General features: G+C 36.0%; 1 protein-coding gene across 5 annotated transcripts in view; it reads right to left on the minus strand.

Annotated features, from left to right (window-relative positions):
- MTDH (metadherin) overlaps window positions 1-24,258 on the minus strand; it is a 57,220-nt gene that overhangs the window by 18,199 nt on the left and 14,763 nt on the right. Inside the window, exons 2-8 of one of the 5 annotated variants that reach the window (XM_068983257.1) lie at window positions 22,877-22,978; window positions 9,195-9,279; window positions 8,322-8,498; window positions 6,842-6,907; window positions 5,144-5,380; window positions 2,592-2,681; window positions 549-647 (exon numbers count right to left, since the gene is read on the minus strand). In XM_068983257.1, the coding sequence (XP_068839358.1) occupies window positions 549-647; window positions 2,592-2,681; window positions 5,144-5,380; window positions 6,842-6,907; window positions 8,322-8,498; window positions 9,195-9,279; window positions 22,877-22,978 (856 nt within the window). The remainder of the gene's footprint in view (window positions 1-548; window positions 648-2,591; window positions 2,682-5,143; window positions 5,381-6,841; window positions 6,908-8,321; window positions 8,499-9,194; window positions 9,280-22,876; window positions 22,979-24,258) is intronic. The other 4 variants (XM_068983258.1, XM_068983259.1, XM_068983261.1 and 1 more) reach the window with 4 other exon arrangements.

Below are 24,258 nucleotides of genomic sequence, written 5' to 3' on the forward strand. Positions count from 1 at the left end.
AGATGTGAGGTTGTGGGGGGAAAAAATATTTTTTTAATATGAAGATGGTATGAGCTTTCTGAACATAGAAATCACATTCTTTTCCCCTTCCTCTTTTTTGTGACTCTTGCCTTTAACTTTCTTATGCTTCTATTGGAAATTAGACTAAGAAAATGGTTTTCTACCAACATAAAAACCTGCATACCTCACAAGTTCAAAGCCATTCTTATATATTGTATTCATTCTAGTATATTAAAACTAGGGAAATAAATAGAATATTTATTTAAAACAAACAATTTTAAAAACTATAAAAACTACAGTGCAACTATAAGAAAACTTCATGTTTAAATATTGCCTCAATCACGAAAACTGAATTTAGTTTTCTTTTTTAAATTCTACAGGTATTTAATAATTGGTTTATAAGTAGTATACACTTGGTATTAAGTTATATTGCTATGACCTAAAAGGTGAAAAATTAACAATTAAAATTAAAACATAAACATGAATTCAGGGTGCTAGAAAGAAAATTCTGAAAACAAAAACAAAAGCAAACTGATAAAAGGACATACTTAACCCAGACCATTCATCATCGATATAGGGTTGATTACGGCTAACATCCCACTGATAATCAGAAGTGGTAGACTGAGAAACTGGCTCAGCAGTAGACCCTTAAATGAAAACGAATGCAATAAAATTAAAAATGGAAATTTCTAATGATGTTTCATAACAATAGTTCTATACTTTGCACACGAAGATTTAATTATTTTTCATTTCTCCTAAAAGGAAAAATTCAGACATTAGAAAAAGAGTTAAGATAAAGTAGAATTGAGGGTAATTTTAGATTAAGCATGATAATCACTAGATTGCATTCACTGATCAGAAATCTATTTTTTCCTTAGTACCAATCCATTAGATTTTATTTTTTATAATATATACTTCAAATTGGATATCTCCAAATTTCAAGTCAAAAAAGGTTTTAATGAAAAGTAATAAAGCATTAAAAAAAAAATCCTAGATGTTTCAGAATATCCCTATATCCTTAGAACCCTGAAGGAGAGAACTAGAAAATGTCTGAGTTTGCTAGAACTTTCTAAGGAAAAAGACAAAAGAAATAGATGATATTTAGAGAAGTGAGGCAGAAAGAAGCCAAAGAGAATTGAGAGAGTTTTGCCTGCGGTTTAGAGACCAAGTTAAGTTCAAGTGCACTTAAAGAGAAGAGAAAATTATCTCCTAAATTTTTCATCTTCATTTCTCTGGGAGGTGGGGAATAGGTGTGGTGAGTGGGGGTCACACAGCCCATAAGCAGTGTGATGAAAGCTGTGGTCAGACTACTGTCCAGGACTTACACAAAATTCTGCATACAGTTTTCAGGGCATACACATTCAAAGACGTTTGGCTCTACTGCCATAAGCTCGTTTTAGCATGGAAATGTAAAGCAGCGCTTCTCCATCAGGGATTTATATACCCTGGACCTTCTGCATCAGAATTTGCATGTGTTTTGGAATCCTTCTTAGGTGACTCTGATACTCACTTTGGATTCAGAGCCACTGATATAAAGAGTTAGGAAGAGTATGTTTGTATAAGAGACTTAGCCATAATCACTTCCTCTCAAAGAAGTCCTCACAGATTTTCAGTTGGTTGTAGATTAGCTTATTAGCTTACCACTAACATGCTTGACATAAACTCAAAAAAGTTACATATTTTAAAAATAAACCTTAACAAGTAGAACAAACCCTATGAAACTCATATATAATTAGCACATTAGTTGCTTAGAAAGACTATAGTAACACTGTTGCTATTTCTTTAGCAGCTTTCTCTGAATATATGGAGAGAACAGCATCTGTGTTGTACAAAGTCACCAAGTGAAGGAAGATATTAACTTGTACCTCTGGAACTACAATGTAGCCTGTAAGACCAGGGGTTGGCAAATCACAGCTCATAAACCAAATCTAGCCACCCCCCTTTTGGTATGGGCCCAGGAGCCAAGAACAGTTTTTATATTTTTAAATGGTTGAAAGAAAGTCAAGAGAACAAAATTTCACCCTGATACACTCATCTGGTTTATGTATTGCCTCTGGCTGCTTCCCTGCTACAAAGGCAGAACGGCCCACATGGCCTAAAATATTTATTATTGGGCCCTTTACAGAAAAAGTTTGCTGACCTCTCTTCTAGACTAGTGACTCCAGACGCTGTGGAACTACATGATCAGCACACTGGGTCCATGAATTATTATTGATAAATGGCATATCTATGTAAGCAATGCTGGATTGATGGTAGTTTGGTTAGTAATAAAGGAATAAACTAGTACAGAAGTGTCACGACTTTGAAGGAAGGCTTTCTATTAATATCTGCATTCGTCTGCACGTGCGCCAACATGCTTTCAGTTATGTCAGGCCACAGAATCTTCCTATCTACACAACAAAAGGATCTAAGCACCAGCAGGTAAGAGTTTAGGTCTTTCCCTTTCCGTTTCAAGGCCTTTGCTACTTTATATTGTTTATCTATAATTTATGTGGCTAGCAGTACTCGACTGATTATTTTTTTCAAAGAACAAGTGCTAAAATTAAACAGAAAATTTTTTGTTAACTAAATGAAAGACTGTTTTCACATACCAGAAACAGCAGAGTTAAGTGTGAGAGATGCAAAAGAAGCAGAATTCTGTTCAGAGGTATTCATTCCCCTATCCACACTAGACCAAGCAGCTGTTAAAATAAAGAACGTCACTTGGAACCTTCAATTTGCAATGAAACTTGAAAGACACGTACAGATTTAAAACTATGATAATAATATTTAAAGATACCCGGAGAAACCAGAACCACCTAGTATAGCAATAGCAACTGTTTATTGAATGTCTGTTATGTACTGGGCTCTTGACACCAAATACCTCTAATCCTTAGGGCAACGCTGCTAGGCAAAGTTTCAGAGCAGTTAAGTGACTTGCTGACAGAAAACACCTGAGCCAGCTGGAGCCAGAGCCAACTTTCCAAGTCCATGTGTTCTCTACCATGGCAACGCAGCTGATCGTGCGCCACAATGAAGCTGCTACGAGCTTGGACCAGGCACTGAGACTGGGTACCTGACACTCATTCTAGCCAATCCTTTAAACTACTTAAACATGAGGTTCACAAAGGTTCAATAACTAGCCTAATCGCCATAAAAGCTAGTATGTGGAAAAATAGGGATTCGTACCAAATACTAGGAACATGCTCATTCCACTATACCATGGTATCTTCTCAACATTTTTAAAGCAATTTCCTACTTACATATGAGTATTTTAAGGCTCATATACATCTATGAGGGCAGTCACAATATGCCTCTTCTCAGAAACTAACTGCAACTCTCATTTAATACAGTTCCTTTCAATTTCAATAAAGGTCCTAATCCATCTAGGCAGGAACTCTAATCTGGTGCTTAATTTTATCTACAGCAACATTAAGCAAGTACTACCATCTAATTTATGTCCTAATTATGATAACACTACATAGCTTTTACAAGTAAATTACAAATATCTCAAAAGGTCATGGTTCTTAAGATTACTTGATTAAACCTGACCATTTCTTTTATTCAGTGTGAAAGGATGCTTTATACCATAGAAAGTTACTCTTTTATCACTGCTGAAATGAGGCTAGGAATTTAGGGACTGTCTTACAAAACAAATTTTGATATTTCTACACAATTTTTGGACATTGCAGGGGAAGACAGAACAAGCTTAAGAACAATATTAGCAAATGATCTGAGGTCTGTTTCTTGGGGATGTTGTTCAACATGAGTTTTTCTAAGCTTCTAAGTGATGGGAAAAGCATATAATATAGGAAGAAACAGTTTTTTCTACTTAAACACTAAAAATTCTGTAAGTATCAATCCCTCAAACTAAAATAAACCTGCAATGAGCGTAACAGAAAAGATGTTTAATGCACAAGGAATTACAAATTAAAGCACAAAAAACAAGAGGCCATTACACAAATGGGCAAAGAACATGAATAAACAATTTATGAAAGAAATAGAAATGATCAAGAAAGTTGTGAAAAATATTCAACCCCATTAGTGGTTTAAAAAAGCTAATCAAAATAATTTATGTATTTTTTCTTATTAAATTAGAAAAGATTAGAAAAAGAGAATAGTCAACCTTGGTAATATACATATGATAAATGACACTCATACTGATGCTGACAGTTTAAATTAGAACTTTCCTAGAAAATACTTTTGACAACATGTCGTAGAGCATTGCAAATATTCATATTTCCTTTAATCCAATAATATCACTTTGAAGAATCTATCCTAAAGAAGTAACCCCCAGCAAATACACTCAGTACATCATTTATATTTCTTTTAAAAAAAGAAAAGTTATTTCTCTGATAATGTGGGAACAGTGATAGTCTATGCTATGCTTACACAATATATTATAGGATCATTAAATGAAATACGGAAAGTAAAGAAAATGTTTGAAGTACAATATTAAGTGAGGGAGGAGGAAAACAAAAATGCACACATGATCTGGATTATGGGGGAAAAAAAAAGAAAATACTGAGACTGTACACAGGAAAAAGAAAAAACACCATAAGGAAAGGCTGTCACTGGGTGATATGATTAAGAGTAGGTTTTTCCTTCTCTTTTTTGCAGTTTTCCACATTAAATATGCATCCCTTTTCTATCACACACACAACCTGAAATTAAGTTGCTTTTAACTTGAAGGCTCTAATAGAAATAAGGCTCTAATAGTCTTTATCTTTAGAATCCAGGGGAAAAATTAATTACCAACAGTCATTCTGTAGACTGTAAAACAGTATATAAAATTGATGCTAGAAACGGTACCTCCATTTATTACTTTTATTTAAACTCAATAGTAGTACTGTTGAAATTAATCAAGAAGTCTGCTCACACATTACACTTATTATAAAACCAAAAATACACAATTATACTAGTTAGCCACACTGATAATCAAATGTGATAAAAGCACATGAAAGCATTAAGAGTAAATAATAAATGCTATTATTCAGTTATTTAGTTCCCAGTTTGCTCCATGTGAAGGATCTGAGTTAATCATTTTCTTTCTGTATAGCTTGACTAATTTTACTACCAATGGATCTGTTTTTCATTCTTGGAAAATTTTAAATGTACCAGATAAGCATTTTAAAGTAGCTTAAAATTTTCTAACAGCTCTTACCAATGCCAGAAAATATTGATCGGTCATTCCAACTCCTTCCCCAGTCTTTTCCATTTGCATTAGCGTCTCCAGTGTCTTGACCCCAGGCAGATGGCTCGGTTTTCCTCTTGCCTGCAGAAGCAGGTGAAACAGAGTTCCACTTCTCCTCACCTGCACTGATCTGTGAGGAGAGTTTCATAGACTTTTCATTCCAGCCTCCTCCATTTATAGTGAGGTTTTCATTCAATCCTGGAGAAACTTAAAGAAGAGAAAACAAAGGTTAAAAATGGATACATGACTCCTTGTTAAAACTGGGATATTTTCAAATTTCCGTAATTGCTTGGCTTACATTTATCACTCATTTCCCCCCTACTGTCCTCTAAACAGATCAAGCTTTAAAGATAAAATAAAGGATCTGAAAAGTGACATGACCACCATCGTTGACTTTTAAAAAATACAAGTAGGTTTGAACTTATATATATATATTTACTCAGTAATAATGTTTTCAAAAGCAGACTGACCTGCTCAAAAGTGCAACAGAGCAAACAGGAAAACGAATATTCTGGTATACTCAGAATACTCACCCACTAAAAACACAAAGGCTTCTCCTTGGCTACATGCTCTTTCCTTAAATGTTTATCCATATATATTATGTCTAAGGCAGTGATTCTAATACCTGGCGACACATTAAAATCAAGTGAAAAATTTCTTAGATGTAGACACTGGAGTTCGAATTTCAGTAAGCTCTGGGAGTTGGTGATGGACAGGGAAGCCTGGCATGCTGCAGTCCATGGGGTCACAAAGAGTCGGATACTACTGAGCGACTGACCTGAAAACATTAGAACCTCAGCCCAAATCAATCAAAATCTAAATTACTAGGGGTAGAGCCCAGGCATCAGTATGTTTGTGTGTACACATTTACATGCAGGTATCCATACATACGTGTAAAGCACATACACACAAATATACATAGGTGTGTGTATATAAGTACATGTTTCTTTTTATATACATGTGTGGCTTTCTAAGGTTCCTAGATGGCTGTAATGTGTAGCCAGGATTGAGAATGAAGGAAGCTGAAAGTATTCAGAACAAGTCTGAAATAAGAAGTTGCATTTCTGAATTTTTGTTCTACTACAAACACTTCAGTTTTTAGGTAACAAGATACCACTCTCTACTTAATCCAATCTTTATCATAAATCAATAAATAAAATATATTTTCTATTTGTGAAGTACTGTATAATTTTAGACTACAGTCCATTTATTATGAAAGCTTTGATATTGTTCAGGAAGCAGTTTAGAAGATTAAAGGTATTAGGGTTTCTTATTTAATAAACAGAATAAAAGCCTTTTATCTAATATATGCCTATATAAAACCCAAGTCCATGGGAAAAAAGAAATCTTTTTCTCTGTTGGCTTAAACAATACAAGCAAGAATCAAAATTGCATATAAACTATTACTAAAAGAATGTTTTTTCATACAAGGGAGAGGGATGAACAATGAGAATATACTAATGTACTGTTAGAAGTGGGAGTGACTTTTCTGTTTATCTATTTTCCAAAATCTCTGAACTATGATTACGTTACTTTAGTAATTAAAATCATTTCTAAGACTTTTTTTTTTCCTTTCGGTGTCATTCATGTGAGGAAAGAGACATATATCTATGTTTCTATTAATACTTTGATGGGCCTTCAATTTAAGTTACATGTAATTTCTCTCACCCTGAAGTGTAGAATCTCCTTTTCCAGACTTAAAGTTGCTAACTTGAACATTTAGATGAGAATCACCTGGTTGAAATAAAAATAAAATTTATTTAATACTAAATAGGCTATTATGCACATTAAAATTAGGAGTAACATACAAATTAATTTTTTTACTAATTATTTATAATAAAAATTGTTCCTTGAAGTACTAAAGAAAGTCTTATACTGGAAAAGAGTTTTACTCACAACATATTTCACATGTTCTTAGGAATTGAGTTCTCTAGTTACCATATTCTTAGTCAACTAGAATGCCAATAAAGGACCTGGCAAATTGCCCAAGTAGATATAGCGTCTCCTGTTCTACAATGGTTATCAAGATTCTTTAAAGGAGGAATTGGAGAACTGGGCTCTGTAATTGGATTCAACTTTGCCACCTCTCAACAATACCAGCTAGCTGCCTTTTCAACAATCCTGGAAGCAAACACATCAACTTAAGAACAATTTTGCCAATATCTGGACCAGGATTTAGGAAATATGGCAAGAGATGAGACCACACATTATAACAAAGACACTACTGATATTTCTCTGACACTAAAAAGCATGATGGTCATAACATATCAAAAAATCAGCATGACACAGGACTGTGCTAGCAAGGAAGGCATGCAGCAAACAGTGAAAAAGGGCCAGCAACACAAACACCATAGCAGGGCTATCAGGTGACAGTGAGAACGGGCAAGCAGGGATCAATGCTGTGCCACAGCAATAAACTCCACCAATCCAGGCAGCAAAAAAGTAAAAGCTATCAAGGCCAAGACACAGGTCTGAAGATAAGGGGGAAGTGCTGGCGATTAATGAAAAGGTAAAGGCAGGAAAACTAGTGCTTTGAAGCAAGATGAACAGCATCACTGCAGACTGATGTCTCCAGGGTCAAAATGACAGCAATGGAAGAATTACCAAGAGGCCATCAGTATCGGATAGTGTGAACATTTGAAAACTTGGGAAAAGCATTAGCTCAATAATGTTTGCAGTTCCAGTCTAGCTTTATCAAACACCTATAGCTTTCTCAAAGAGTTGGCGTGATAAGAAATTCAGATAGAACCCACACTATCCAGAACATGCTTGTTTCATCCTGGAATGAAAGCACCCAACATGCAGAATGGTGACAAATCATTTCATTAAATGAATGTCCACTATAAAAAATGGAGACGTTAAGAGAGCTGGGTCAAGGCAACACACGTGAGAAAAAAGCAGCAGTCACTTTCTCATGTGACTCAAGGCAGAAAGGCAACTTTAGTTTAATAGGTCATTCATTAGCCAGTATGTAACTGCTGGTATCAGGTAAATCAATACGTGGTCCACAATGCTCTCACGAAGAAGGGTATATCAGCACAATGAGGTAAGCAGTTCAAAATAGCCAGATTTTGATAAAATGATATTTTGTACATCTGATTAAAAGGAATTGGATTTGATGTATCACTCTTATGTTCTACTAATATACCTTTATTCTTCTTGGAACCAACAGGAAATGATGCAGTTGTAACTTGCTCGGTGGTAACTGTGATGGTATTTTCTATCCCAGGGATAGTTGAATCCAATGAACCAGAATCAGACTGCACCTTATCACGTTTACGCTGCTGTCGTTTCTCTCTGTGACTAATTTTAGTTTCCCAGGCTCCTGACATAGCCCCAGAAAAAAAAATGTTATTCAGTAGGGGGAAGACAAAAAGGCTGTAGTTTTTTGGGGAAAATAGGGTGGGGCACCTGAAAGATCATGATAAATTTAGATATTAAATTAAAAACCAAGAGTGCTGGTTATATTCATTTATCCTATGAATTTATTCTAATTGTGCTGTTTCAGGCAGCTAATTGCCATTATTTATTCTGATAATTTTGATCAGATCTGTCATCTATGGTTTAGAAAAAAATTGATATAAATTATCTTGTATCTTTTTTTATTTTGCTGGGTAGAACTAGTAGGGGAGTGTTATATATGCTATGGGTTTATTAGGTCAGGACAATAAATGGCTTACTTAAAAATTTTGTACAGAGTCTTCTAGGGATGGTATTTTTAAGAACAATGGGGAAAAAAACCAAGCCACACTTCTAGGAAACAAAGACAAAATGAATGATTTTTAAATTGCTCAAGATATTGAGCTAGACCTTAAATTTCAAGGCAGCTCCCTTTAAGGATAGAACTATTAGATCCTTAAATAATTTAGGGGAAAAAGTGTCTCCTAATACATACATTAAAATCTAGTTACTCAACAGAAGAGCTAGATACAAGATTAAGCAAAACAAATGCAGCTTTTATATAATGCACCTTGGTTAAAAAAAAATTTTTTTTCTACAGTCCTTTCACTTGCTCAAGTACCTTCATCAACTTCCTTTCCATCATGGCGTGAACTGTTTTGCACTGCTTTAGCATCTGACTTTGATTTCTTCTTATTTTTCTTTGACTGAAAATAAAATAGAATGTTACTTAATATTTCATTATGTTTTCAAAAAGGTAGAAGTTAGTAAAATACATAATGAAATGTATGATGCTGACAACCAAAAAAACTTAATGTTTGATTAAAAAAACAACATATTAAACGGCAGTAATAGTACAAGGTTATCATTTATTCAGTCATTACTATATGCTAAGTACACTTAATTCTTTATTCCTTAAAAAAAAAAATCACTGGAGACAGTATTATTCCCATTTTAGAGATGAGAAAACAAAGATTTAGAGATGTTCAATATTAAATAGGCTGTTCTGGGTCACATGAAGTTAATGGATTAGGAAATAGGTCTATCTGGCTCCAAAGTTTGTGCTTTTAGACATCGTGTTATCCTACCCTAAATCATAAATAAGGTACTATACCATGGTGTTTTCAGCACAATAAAACAAAAGGCTACTGCGAGTGGTCAGAAAGAAAATGATGTACTGATTAAAAACAGATTGCTGGCATATTCTACGTATAACAAATTAATGAGTCAATTGCACAAAGCAGCTAATATTTTGTCAGTTCCAAAGCAGTGTGAAAATATCTAAGATTTGAATATGGTACACATACAGTAATTCATTCAAGAAAAAACACCTACATGCATACAAGATATGGACATTTTTAGAATGGCCTTCCAATTCCCTTCTGCTAATATTTTCTCCTTTCAAAAGCCTGCTAAAAATTTCACAAAGCCATGATAAGTGTTTCCAGAAGAGAAGTACTATTCATAAAATACAGATTTTGTTTATACTTGTTAATTTATACTTGTTTACTGCGATTGGCTATGTATGTACTATTGTACACTATCAAGTTTACAATGGAAAAGAACTGGGTAAGCAGTAATGACAGTTTGAGTAAGCTATAAATGACAGCTAACTGCTTTTCTTATTAAGAAACTATTGACAAATAACTTCAAGTGACATCAGAATATATAAAAAATGATTACAATTTTTTCTTATACTCTCCACAGTTGATTTGCATGTTTCTTTACATGTTCCCATCATCATGACCATGTTTTAATGTTCTGCTTTATTACATCTACCAAACCAGGCTCATATCCACTTAAAGAAAAAAATTTGAGATTCCATCTTTTCAAGTGCACAACTCAGTGGTTTCTGGTATCTTCGAAGTTGTACAACTATCACTGCTATCTAACTCCAGAACATTTTCACTGTCCCCAAAAAGAAACCTGGAGTCCATTAACACTCACTCCCCACTATCTTCTCCTCTCTGGTCCACTGACCCACCACTGACCTACTTTCTGTCTCTCACATTCACTCTTAAGCAAAGATAAAACACTTGAATTACAACCTAGAGCAAAGGTCAGCAACGGTTTTCTTCTTGCTCTGGCTGTGTCACTTGTGGGATCTTAGTTCTCCAGCCAGGAACTGAACCCGTGCCCTCAGCAGTAAAGTGCAGAGTCTTAATCACTGGACTGACAGGGAACTTCCAGCAAACATTTTCTATAAAGGATCACACCGTAAATATTTTAGGCCTTGCAGGCCGTATGGTTATATATGTAGCAACCAAATAATCCTGCTGCTGTAGCATGAAAAGCAGTCACATACCAAACAGAATGAAATGGGTGTGGCTGTGTTCTAGTAAGTTCTATTTATAAAAGCAGACATATCTGGCCGAACTTGTTGGCAGGGGGGTGGGGGGTGGGGGTGGGGTGTGTGGTCCAGAGTTTGCTACCTCTTGGTCTAGCAGAGTACTGTCCAACAGAAGTATAATACAAACCACAAACATGATTTAAAAATTTTAGCATATATTAAGAAGTTAAAATATGTAACACTAATTTTTATATTTCACCCAACACACTATCCAAAACACTATCATTTCAAAATGTAATCAGTATTAAAAACTATTAAGATGGGCTTCCCTGGTGGTTTAGCAGAACAGAATCCACCTGCCAATGTGAGAGATGCAGGTTAGATCCCCAGGCTGGGAAGATCCCCTGGAGAAGGAATGGCACCCACGCCTGCATTCTCGCCTGGGGAAATCTCACGGACAGAGGAGCCTGGCAGGCTAAAGTCCATGGGGTCACAAAAGAGTCAGACGTGACTTAGTAATTGACAACAAAATTAATAAGATTGTATGAAAATAAAGAATGTTAAATAGCCATATGTGGCAAATGGCTACCATATTGGACAGTGTATACCTACGAAAACTAGGTAAGTACCCCAACCTATGGAAAAAGAAACTGGGGCCATAAAGAGATTACATAAATTGCCTAAGATATAGGGTTATTAAGTTTTGAAACTGAGACTAAAATCCAGTTCTGACTCCAGAGCCTGCCCTGACAAATCTTTCCTTTCTGCCTCTCTACATTTAATGCCAAATATAAATTCAATCAAGTATTGGTTATGTGATTTGAGGCTGAATCACTAAACCCCCTTCCTCAATGGTCATATGGGACAAAATCTACTCACTTCACATAAGGTTCTTTTAAGTATTAAACAGGATGTGAAAGCAGACTGCTAACTACAAAGCACTGCGCATGAACTCTGACCTTCCCAGCCCAGGGATCGAACCCAGATCTCCTGCTTGCAGGTGGGTTCTTTACCAGCTGAGCCACCAGGGAAGCCCTAAGACAGGGAAGTTATACAAAAAGAACAGAAATTGTATTCACATTGAAATATACTATGATTTGTTATTAAAACAAGGTCTGCAGAAAAGCAACGAAAATTATCTTGACTTAGGCTTCCATCTTGTTCAATTTCACTATTACCTTTAAAACTAACCTCATTTTAAAAAGTAACCTCTCCCTCAGATGAGACTTCAGTTCAGTTCAGTCGCCCAGTCGTGTCCGACTCTTTGCGACCCCATGAATCGCAGCACGCCAGGCCTCCCTGTCCATCACCAACTCCCGGAGTTCACCCAAACCCACATCCATTGAGTCAGTGATGCCATCCAGCCATCTCATCCTCTGTCGTCCCCTTCTCCTCCTGCCCCCAATCCCTCCCAGCATCAGAGACTTTTCCAATGAGTCAGCTCTTCGCATGATGTGGCCAAAGTACTGGAGTTTCAGCTTTAGCATCATTCCTTCCAAAGAACACCCAGGACTGATCTCCTTCAGAATGGACTGGTTGGATCTCCCTGCAGTCCAAGGGACTCTCAAGAGTCTTCTCCAACACCACAGTTCAAAAGCATCAATTCTTTGGTGCTCAGCTTTCTTCACAGTCCAACTCTCATATCTATACATGACCACTGGAAAAACCATAGCCTTGACTAGACAGACCTTTGTTAGTACTGAGTAACATATAAAATGCTTTATAGAGTCACAGGTCCACACACTAATTGACTCAGCCATCCTAGTAAGGTGAATCTTTTACTTCTGATCAGCTCCACTACAGCTAACAGTTGAAGGAAAACTGAGAACGTAAGTTCTGCCTGTTACCCATAGTTCCCCCTCCCCCAACATTGTTGTAAGCTCCACCACTGAGCTGGGTAAATTCTTAAAGTAGCTTCTCTTGAATGGTATTCACGCAAATCAAGATTTATTAAATACCTACCATGTGTCAGACATTGTTTCAGGAGCTCAATATATATAGCTAAATAAAACTTTCTACTAAAAAAAAAAACAACAAAAAAACACTTTCTACTAGTGGAAACTGTACTATAATAAACTAATATGAAAAACAGACATGTAAATGAGACGTAAGGAGAAATTCTTATCTTCAAGGGCTTCCCTGCCATTGCTCACTTCCCAATATTATTTATACCAGTCCAATTAATTTATATTTCCATTACAAAATTTGTACCATTTTGTATCATCTATAAAGTCTACCTTCCTTATATGACATATAAGGCCTTCCACAAATTAATCTCAACTTTATACTTTTATTCACATACATGTAATGATTTGGTTCCAAAAGGACTGTCATCTCTAATACTCCTCTCTTTGCCCAAACTCTACTGACCATGAGTTTTCTCTCAAAATAAAGTACAGTAGCCTGGGTGCTTTAGGGTGACTTTCTTTGTACCCTTTTCCATGTATCCTCCTCCCCTACTGATGGCCAAATCCTAAAATGATGTTCACTATTTTTTCTTAACTCGGCTCAAGTTTCACCTCATCTGCTTTATCCCTGACACTTTCCTGTCCCCTAATTAATTAATAACTTTTAACATCCCTAATAAAGGTGCGAATGACTAGCCATATATAAAACATGTAGTAAAGCTTAATTAAGAAAAAAAAAAGCAGTATAAACAGAAAGCCTAAAATTTTCTTCCTTCATCCCAGTGGATACTTTTGGAGAGCACAGTCTTTAAAAGCACATGCTACAGTAGTTCTAAGATGACATAATCTGCTCTTAAATTCACAGAACTTAAATATGAGCTGGGAATCAAATAAAACACACAGAAATACTTCCATTACTAAGCTCATCTTTCAGTCTTAACATAGACATTTCTAATATTAGACAATACCCAAATAAATGCTATTGTTTATTAGAGAGGCAAAAGGTACACCCTGACAGCAAAAGCAAATCTACTTAAATGGCTAACTGCTCTCTTAAAAGATATTGCTATTTTAAAGAACTGCAAAGTATAAAGAAAGGCAGAACAGTGCCCAGTTAATGCTAAAAAGATTAACTTAGGGAGAATAATCTAATATTTGTATTGCATCAAAACTATCATAAGAATACTGAACAAATTTTAAGTGAAATGATATTTTATTTTGCAACTAGCTATTAACACACAAGGGAAGTAGCTAGGTTCTAAACGTAACCCTTAATTCAATTTATTCTCTAACTTGGAAAGTAACTGGTCCTTAAAATTTGGGGAAACTGACTTAATATTTACAACTCTATAATTATCTAAAGTCTCTGCTGGCAACGTTAGGGGTGATAAAGTAAATACAGCACACAAAAAAGGAATTCTGAGCATTTTCTAAAGGCTAGAAATGGATACTGCAGTGTTTTGGTCTGCCGACTAATGGCTGGTACATGAGGTTTTTCATTTACTCATGGCAAAAACTTTTTTCTGAGATTTTTGTTCTGCTTCCATTATATCAAAATTTCTTTCTTTTCAAACCACTGTCAATGGTGACTGGTTTTAAAACTGTACTTGTACAATATCATTTACATGTGGAATCTAGAAAAACGGCAGAGATGAACTTATTGGCAGAACAGAAACAGTCACAGACGTAGAGAACAAACATGGTTACCAAGGTGGGGGGAGTGGGACAAACTGGGAAACTGGGATTGACACTGCACTACCCTGCACTGCTATTAACTAACAAGAACCTACTGTTCAGCACAGGGAGCGCTACTCAACTATTTGTGGTGACCTAAATGGGAAGGACATTAAAAAAGAGTGGCTGCAGGTATACACACAACTGATTCACTCTGCTACACAGCAGAAACTAACAACACTGTAAAGCAACTATATACTCCAATAAAAATTAATTTTAAAAAATCAGGAAGAAAAAAAGTACTTGATGGGCCTTCCCTGGTGGTCCAGTGGTTAAGACGCCATGCTTCCATGGCAGGGGGTGCACATTTAATCCTTGGTCAGGGAACTAAGATCTGCATGCCACGAGGCGAGGCCAAAAATAAAGTAAAAAAAAAGAAAGAAAGAAAGAAAGAAATGTAGTTGACAAAATTTAAAGTTGTTAGTGAAATTTATTTTGAAAGTTTTAGCAAATGCCACCTGAAAAGTATGAAAACGATTGCTTCAGGATCAACTTCATCTACTTTCTACCTAAACAAATATGGCACGTCCCTAATTTTATACTGCTCAACATTTTGGCACTATTTTCCTCACTTGTCTCAAACATACAGGTGAGCTGTGCCTGGTTAAATAGTAAAGGATAAAATGAAAGTCCCAAAGGCATATGAATTCCATTTCTCTACTCCATCTAAACTAGCAGTTCTTAATTTAACTTAGTAACTTGATGACAGAAAATCAAGATGAGATTATGAAAAAATGTCACAAACCTTTTTAAAAGTAGAGAGGCCTGCAACTGATTTCCCCCATTTTGAGGAGTGGGTGTGACTTAAACTAGACTCAGGATCACCCCACTCACTACTATCCTGATACATTTTTCTGAATGGAAGAGTAGAGTTGCAGGTGTCAGGAAGTGCACACAACTTGCACTTTAACTCTTCTCATCCTGGTTATTTTCTTTCACAGCATTTATACTTGCTTGTTTCTAGTTGTTTTCCCCACTAAACTTCATGAGAACAGTGACTCTTTTATCAACCTTTTTATCCTGTTTTACTAACCATTATATTGCTAGAGCCTACAATGCTGTATTTTGCACACAGAAGTGTTCCATTAATGTTCGGTTTATTAATGAAAGGGCCTAAAGACTGAATTACAAATAGCCCTATTTACCCAACTTTCACTGCTCCCTCAAATAAAATCTGAGCTATTTGTATACTTGATTCACCAACCAAGCCATTAAATTATTTAAATATATTTGGTGTTAGCTCATAAGTTACGGTACATTGCATAAGCCGCATGGTTATCAACTTATAATCTTAAAAATTTATGAAACTTTCTTAAGAACTTCTTTTATGGAGCCCTTAACTCGTTCCCAGATTGGGCTCTCCCATTTCCAATTTTTTGTTGTTGTTCAGTCTTTCAGTTGTCCAACTCTTTGCAACGCTATGGACTGCAGCACACCAGACTTCCCTGTCCTTCACCATATCCCAGAGTTTGCTCAAACTCATGTCCATTGAGTAAGTGATGCCATCTACCCATCTAGTCCTCTGTCGCCCCTTTCTCCTCCCGACACTTCCATCTTCCCCAGCATCAGAGTCGTTTCCAATGACTTGACTCTTTGCATCAGGTGGCCAAAGTTTTGGAGCTTCAGCTTCAGCATCAGTCCTTCCAGTGAATATTCAGGACTGATTTCCTTTGGGATTGACTGGTTTGATCTTCCTGCAGTCCAAGAGACTCTCAGGAGTCTTCTCCAGCACCAGAGTCTGAAAGCATCAATTCTCTGGCAACCAGCCTTTTTATTGTGCAGCTCTCACATCCGCACATGACTACTGGAAAAACCACAGCTTTGATTATACAGACCTTTGTTGGCAACGTAATGTCTCTGCTTTTTAATATGTTGTCTTGGTTTGTCATTGGTTTTCTTTCCAGGAGCAAGTGTCTTTTAATTTCATGGCTGCATTAACTGTCTGCAGTGATCCTGGAGCCCAAGAAAATAAAATCTATCACTGTTTCCATTGTTTCCCCATCTATTTGCCATGAAGTGATGGGACCGGATGCCATGATCTTCGTTTTCTAAATGTTGAGTTTTAAGCCAGCTTTTTCACTCTCCGGTTTCACCTTTATTAAGAGGCTCTTTAGTTCCTCTTCACTTTTTGCCATAACGGTGGTGTCATCTGCATATCTGACGTTACTGCTATTTCTCCTGGCAATCTTGATTCCAAATTGTGATTCATCCTGCACAATAGGGTGATCCATTCTTGCTTCAATCTAATCACTTTAAAAAACAAGTTCAGTTTCACTTTTGAACCCCCTACCACTTCCTGCCAGACAGAACTACAGCATCATGGAAAAACAATGTGCTAAGGCGGTAGTCCTGGTTCTAGTCTCAGTTCCACTGTTTGTTAGGCATTCAGACTGAAAAGTCTAAAGGCAGAAATGAGGGTTCTCTTGGTTAACCTTAAAGAAGGCCTTGAAAATTAATTCCTTGGGTGGAACCCAAATCACAAAGCTACAGACTGTGGTACAAGGGAGCCTGGAAGGTCAAAGAGTCCAAGACTTAAAGAGAATCAGATGATATTAAAGCAGTCCAGATAACAAGACATTTTAATGAACCCAAAAGACTATATTAAGAGTTTAAAACAAGGGTTCAGGGGGAAAAAAGAAAAAAAGAGACCAGACAGGCTTTGTAAACTACAAGACCTCTTTTGCACTCACTCAACTTTGCTGCTGTATTGCAAAAGCAGCCACAGACAATACATAAATGAGTAAGTCTGTCTGTGTTCCAATAAAACTTTCAACAATAGGCAGAGAGCCTCATATGACCAGTTGGTCTTGGTTTGACAATCCCTGGTTTGAAACTACAGTTTCTAAGATACATTATGGAAGATAAAACAAATGTATGTAAATTCCCTGGGCATGCAGGTTTTACTCTATTTTGCTAAGAGCTGCTACAGTTTATGCTTGTATAAAATCTATGCTGCCTCAAAATAATTTTGTCTTTGGTTTCTAAACACTAATTACTCCTCACACATCTTGGTCATAGGATAATCTTTTATACTCTTAAAATGTGTTGAGAATATTGAAGAGCCTTTGTTTGTGTGGGTTGTGTCCACTGATATCTACCATTATAAATTTAAAATTTGTTTAGATGTGAATTAACTTATTTCAAAGTATAATAAAATATACTGTATAATTGTACCCATATAAACAAACTTATTTTCCGAAACAAACATTTTAGTGAGAAGAATGTCATGTTTTACACTGTGCAAATATCTTTTGCATCTGCCTCCATTAAAAAAAAACAAAACCCTGGATTTGCATATATGTTTTTGCGTTAATTTACTTTGATACATTGTTTGATTGAAGCATATAAAAAATATAGCTACGTACATGCAGATACGTAACTGGAAGGAGTAGTTTTTCAGTAGTTTTCTACATAATAGTGCTATTTTTTTTGCATTAAAAAAAATATAGTTGTAAAGCAATTAAGTATAACTGCTTTACAATGTTGTGTAATTGTGGTATTCTTGACAGTACACCAAAGATTAGTAGTTGCAAGGGGAGGACAGGGAAAACAGGGAGCAACTGCTAAACAGGCACATGTTTTCTTCTTGGGAAGAGGAAACTGTTTAAAGATTAGATTGTGGTCACAGCTGTACAACTCTGTAAACACACTAAAATTGTACACATGAAAGAGCTAAATTATATCTCAGAATAAAGCCATTTAACAAAAAAGAATGAAAACCAATGTGTCTGGAGCTTAGAGAAGTAGGAAAAGACTTGAGCTACAGTGCCTTTGATTATATTCAAGATTGTAGAACAAGAACAATGAGAAGTCACAAAGGACTTTAGATAGAAGAAGGAAAAAATATTACACCAAAACTTGTCAAACGTAGTTTCTTAAAAACTGTTGCAATGTTGAAGTCGAAACTTCGTCAACGAGCTTTCTATACTACATTAAAATCCACTGATCTTGCACCTTAAATGAATCTTTTACACTTGTCTAATTTTAGAACATGCAATCATTGAGCATTTGGAAAATACTGATTTGCTGAGTTACGCTAAGCAGAGCATATACATCTCTCAAAAGGTTAAAAAGCATTCCATTATATGCATTATCTTAAAAAAAAAATTGTTAACATCACCACTGATCTCATCATAAATTCATTAAGTACTGGGACGTTTTTAAGCTCATGGCGGTAGACATTTTCCAAATTTCTAATTTTTACTTGGAAACAAAGCGTTTTTCAACAATACTATCAGTTGTTTTCCTTGAAGTGTCCTGACTATTTTTGAGAAAATTCTACAAATACTGGAGTCTAAATAACCATGGCCTGCTTACTACTTGTTCTCTCAGGTGAAAATGGAGTAACAAGAACTAAGTGGCTAGTCCAGCCTGCAACTCAGCTGCACTGGTGTTTTTCCTCAAGACAACCACTGTTTTTCAGTACACAGCATACTTTATGCATACTTCCCATTTCATCATACAGAATAATTAAAAGGCATGTATTCAGAGGTCAAGATCTAATAAAATTATCATTTTTATAGATTCATCAAGGATACTTTTCTAGTGGAACAAGGTTTTTTTACACTGTAAGTAGACTACTGTAAAGAATTCAACTACTATTAGTTTGGTGTCACTGACTTTGTTTGTACTACAGAGTCAATAGTTTTGCTCACTGTTGCTTTTGGACCATTAATGCAAGAATTAGAGTAAAAAAGACAATGTTTCAATTATTAGGAAAACAGTTTTGTCTTCTGGGACCCAAAAAAGGTCCTAGGAACCTCTGCCCAGGGGTCCATGGGCCACTTTGAGAACTGCTATTTCAGAGAAATTGACAGACCATTCCTTACTACTATGTGATCCTGGGAAATTCATTAAACTCTTTTCAATTAGCTGTATTAAAAAAAAAAAGATCATACCCTCCTCCCCAGAGCTGTACCTTAGGATTAAGAGATGTGGAAATACTTTGTACACTGTGTACATCACAAAATGTAAGAAGCTGTTAATACTTATAATGAATATTTCAGTAGGACAATCACTGACTTCGTCCTCAACAACCTGATGGCGACTAAATGTTATACATTTTTGTGTTTGTTATTTTTCTTACTAACCACCTTTATACTTCTATCTTAATTCAGACCTTTACAATCATGGATGCAATGCTGATTCGTTCATTATAAATATTGCTGAACATATCTAAGTTTTTATCACACCCCCACCCCACCCTGACCTGTCAAACTTGATTGGCCTTTCCCTTGAGTATGTCTAAATATATTCTTTTGTTTAAATGAACAATGACTGTGTTCACTTGTTTCTCTCCTCTGCCAAAAGTGGCCCCCACTTCTACTTACTGAAATACCATCCCCATCCACAACAGTCCAATTAAGTCAATCTTTTCTGGCTACCCAAACAGGATAATCCTTCTCTGAATACCTGGCACTCAAGGCATTACCTGATACCTTCTCTTATGTTTGTCTTTCCTGAACAAGGCTGTAATCTCTCTGAGGGTAAGTACATCTTCTATTTTTCTTTACTCCCTTTCAGCATCTAGTAGCACAATACATTCAGCCCGGCTAATGGACCAATGTATATTCTATTAGAGACCAGCATCAATGAAGCACTGGCCTTCAAGCACTTTTGGGTCAAGCACTGACCCAAATGAAAACCTGGTGGCTTAACTTGCTTTATGCCCTCAAGATCTGTAGCTCGTCTTACCTGCTTTCTAGACAAAGTTTTATCTATAAGGCTTACTCAAGTGATGGGCTTCCCTGGTGGCTTAGTGGTAAAGAATACACCTGCCAATGCAGGAGATGCAGGTTTGAACCCTGGGTCAGGAAGATCCCCTGGAGAAGAAAATGTCAACCCGCTCCAGTATCCTTGGCTGGGAAGTCCCGTGGACAGCGAGCCTAGCAGGCTACAGCCCAGGGGTTCACAGCACGACTCAGTGACTAGGTAACAACAACAAACAAGTGACGAGACAAGGCATTCAGTATCACTGCACAGAGTCCAAGTGCTTTATGTGCAAACTGTATTTCTCAAGTTGCCTAAGGTGTGGGTCTGAGACAAAAACAAATATATAATAATATATATTAAGGTACATAATAGATCTAAAATGTTTATTTATAAAAAAAGACAAGAAGTCTGAAAAAAACCCCACATATTTAAAACATAAAAGCACACAGCACAAAAAATTAACTGAAAAGAGCTGGACTGAACCAAGTTAAAAAGGATAAATTTTAGATGCAAAATGGAAAAAAGAAACACCAGCCATGGGTTGTAGCGTTTATTATTAAGGAAAAAGTCAAATCAAATAGGCAACTAACCAAAGGCAGAAGCCTTGAACTGAGAAGGCAACAGTGGCTAAAAGGAGGTGGTTCTGCCAAGTGATCACAAAGTGCACGGGCTTTGGCATCAGAATGAGCTGGGTTCAATTCCTAGTTCAGAAACTATTAATATACATGAAATTAGAAAAGTCACAAAATTCCTCTATACTTCAGAGCCCTTATCTGTAAATGGGGCTAATACTATTTGCCTGGAGGAGTTTTTGAAAGGATTAGAAATAACACAAAGCAGTAAAAAGCATAGACTTTGGAGTCAAGATGGGTCTGACTATACTTCTAATAGCTTAGGTAACTTAAACCTCAGGTTTCTTATTTTTAAGATAGGTATAATACCACCTCCTTAGTGTTCCTTTAAGGATAACTAAAGTAACACGTATATATATTCTAGAAAGCCTTAAAAGTACACTCAGTGAGCACTCAATAAGTTGTTCCTACTATATGAGTAAATACATTTACCTCATCTTGCACAGTGCCGGCCACATTATAGATACTTAACAAATGTCAACTATTACAATTATTTTCTAACATAAGATATTTCAGAATGACTTTAATCATCCTGTGGTTTTACATCCTGATACATACAATCTATATGTGATTAATCAGAGACAAATGGTAGCTGATAAATTATTCCAACTACAGATTTTTCAGGAAAATTCAGGGAGTAGAAGCAGGAGTTAGGTATAAAATGCTCACTAGCAGAGAGAAAGCCCAGGAATAAGGAAACATTACATGCAAGAAGTATAAATCTATAAAGCTATATTAAACATATAAACTATTCACAGTGTAAATTCACAATTCCTAAACTGTATGCTTATTTGTTAATACAAGTAATTTTCTATTTATTTTACTGCCAAAGGACAAGTCAGGCATATATTTAATTCTTTCCCACAACCATCCTTCATTTTAAGCTATCCTACCTGCAGTTATCTTGGCCCTAGACCAATTTCACTGGATTACAGGGGCAGAATTGATCTCACCAGTTCTTCAGTGTTACTTTGCAATTACAAGCGTTAAGAAACTGTATCAACCACTTCACACCACGATTCTATGGGGCAGGAGCTACAGTACCTTGGTTTCTAGAAACTACTTATTACCTGTGGCTGCTTTTTTGTTTGCTTTCCCCTGAAAAGGAGTTATGTATGCACAGGGTTTAAAGAAAAAAAAAAAGAAAAGAAAAGGGTGTGCATGTGTGTGCAGTTTTTTTAAATTTACAAGAAGTTTGGTAATAATAAGAGAGTGCCTAGAGGAGACAGCAGCTTCTAATATGGTAGTCCTCATATTATAAGAAATCTGCAAAAGCTGGCACACAAGTTCATCTCTTTTGTTGTTATGCCACTGGTCATGTATGCAGTTTTTAATATACCAAAAGGAATTAAATAAGAAGTCTCTTGCCCACAGCAGGAGGTACCATTGTTAAGTTTCTTGTACATTTTGCCTACTTACAAGCTAAATTAAGTCAAACAAAAATGGGTCAGTTCTAACACTAGCAACTAGAAAATGAATAAAATCCCAGGGATGTATCATTTATAGGGTATACACTGTCTTATTTGAAAATTTAACAGTGCACACCCAAATCTTTTAATAATGACCTGAGTATAGAACATTTTCCTTTGTTAAACAAAGTCAAATTGTATCTAGTAAACAGATGATTATGCTGCTATCACAAAAGAAATCTACTTTAACACTACAATAGGACAATTTTGTCAAGCTTTTTAGGTCAGATGTGCACTGTTAGCAAAGGTAACACAATTTTGTTTTCCTGTAAGAAATATGTAACATATCTGGAACCTTATTCATATAAAAGATGTTCAAGTCATGAATAAGTTGTCTTTGGCAGAATGCTTAATAATGCCACAGCAACGTTTAGAAACACATAGTGATACATCCTTCCTTAAAAACACACAACTTACTTAAACCTTCACTACCTATCCATCCACTACGATAAGCTCACATTTTTAGTCTTCCTTAAATGGGGGGGTGTATATGTAACATTTTGTATGTCACTCTCTTTATTAAGAGCCCTGCATATAATGTCATAGGCTCCCAAACTTACCTTTTCGTTTTTCTTGTCTGACTCTACCGGCTGCTTTGCTGTTACACTTCGAGGAGTTCGGACAACTTCTTCCTCAGCCACTTCAATGGTCCGTCCATTTGGCTGCATAGCAACAAAAATGGATGCTGTTACCAAACTGCCCGGCAGATCAAACCAAAGATCTATACTCAGGAAATAGAATCAGTGATCAAATTCTACCCCAACCAAAACTAAAAAGACTTTTATACAGCTGTGTCATCTAAGACGTGTCAGACTACCATTTCTAGGAACTTGTAGTGTAAAAAAGAATGAACTTATAAGCGAAATTTGTACCACAAACTTATATTCTGATTTCACCTAGGCATCAGTACCTCCAACAAAAAATAATGGAATGGAAGCAAGAACTAAATGGTACTTGCACTCTGACCACCAACTGGCTGTGTACTCGGAGTATTTCATTATCTTTGAGTATTATTTCTACATCTGTAAAAATGATAGGTCTGATCTATTCAAAAGTCCACGAACGTTTTTGGTAAAGGGCCAAACAGAAAATATTTTAGGCTTTATGAGTCGTGTAGTCTCTGTTACAACACAAAACTCTGCTAGCACAAAAATAGCCAGAGATGATACATAAACAAATGAGTGTACCTGTGTTCCAAAGAATTTTATAAACATAGGTGGAGGGCCATATTTGGTCCAAGGACCATAGTTCATTGGTCTTTGTATTAGATAATCTCTAATGTCCCCTGTAATCCTACAATCGAATGGCTATACTATTCTATGATTTAGAAGCTTTGCTAACCCAATGCCACAGTTTAAAAAGGCTATCTCAGCTTTCCCAACATCTCTAAAACAAAATGATAGCACTGAGAGATTTTCATGAGTAGAATGAAGTCTGTGAACACCAATCCTAACTTTTAATCAGAATCACTAGTTGGTTTTTTTTTTTTTAAGCATTTCTGAGCCCCATCGCCAGAAATGTACTTAGATTCAGGACCCTGAAGAAAAGGACTAGGAATCTGTATTCTAATCTCTTCTTTCTGGATCTTACTTCTTTTCACTTGCCCATTCTTCTCATATTCAACACAATAAGTTAATAATCAATATACTAGTTTCAATTGCTTCATTCTCAGTTCTTGCAGAACAAACTTTCATCAATTACTTATTATAGCAGAGCTATAGTCAAGAAAACAATATGAACGTGCAAAGGTTTCTAATGTGACATTACCTACATTTGTGCTAAATTATCAGGGATATGCAGTTGGAAAAAAGAGACAAGATTTACAGCAGAAAAATCAAAAAAGCTGTCTTTTACTTGATTAAATTCCTAGTTAATCCAAATTTAATCTGCTGAGTTTTGAGCAACTTGTTAAAGGCAGACGGCTAATGCTGAAACGAGGTGT

Source organism: Capricornis sumatraensis, chromosome 11 (assembly GCF_032405125.1).
Source record: "Capricornis sumatraensis isolate serow.1 chromosome 11, serow.2, whole genome shotgun sequence".
NCBI lineage: Eukaryota > Metazoa > Chordata > Mammalia > Artiodactyla > Bovidae > Capricornis > Capricornis sumatraensis.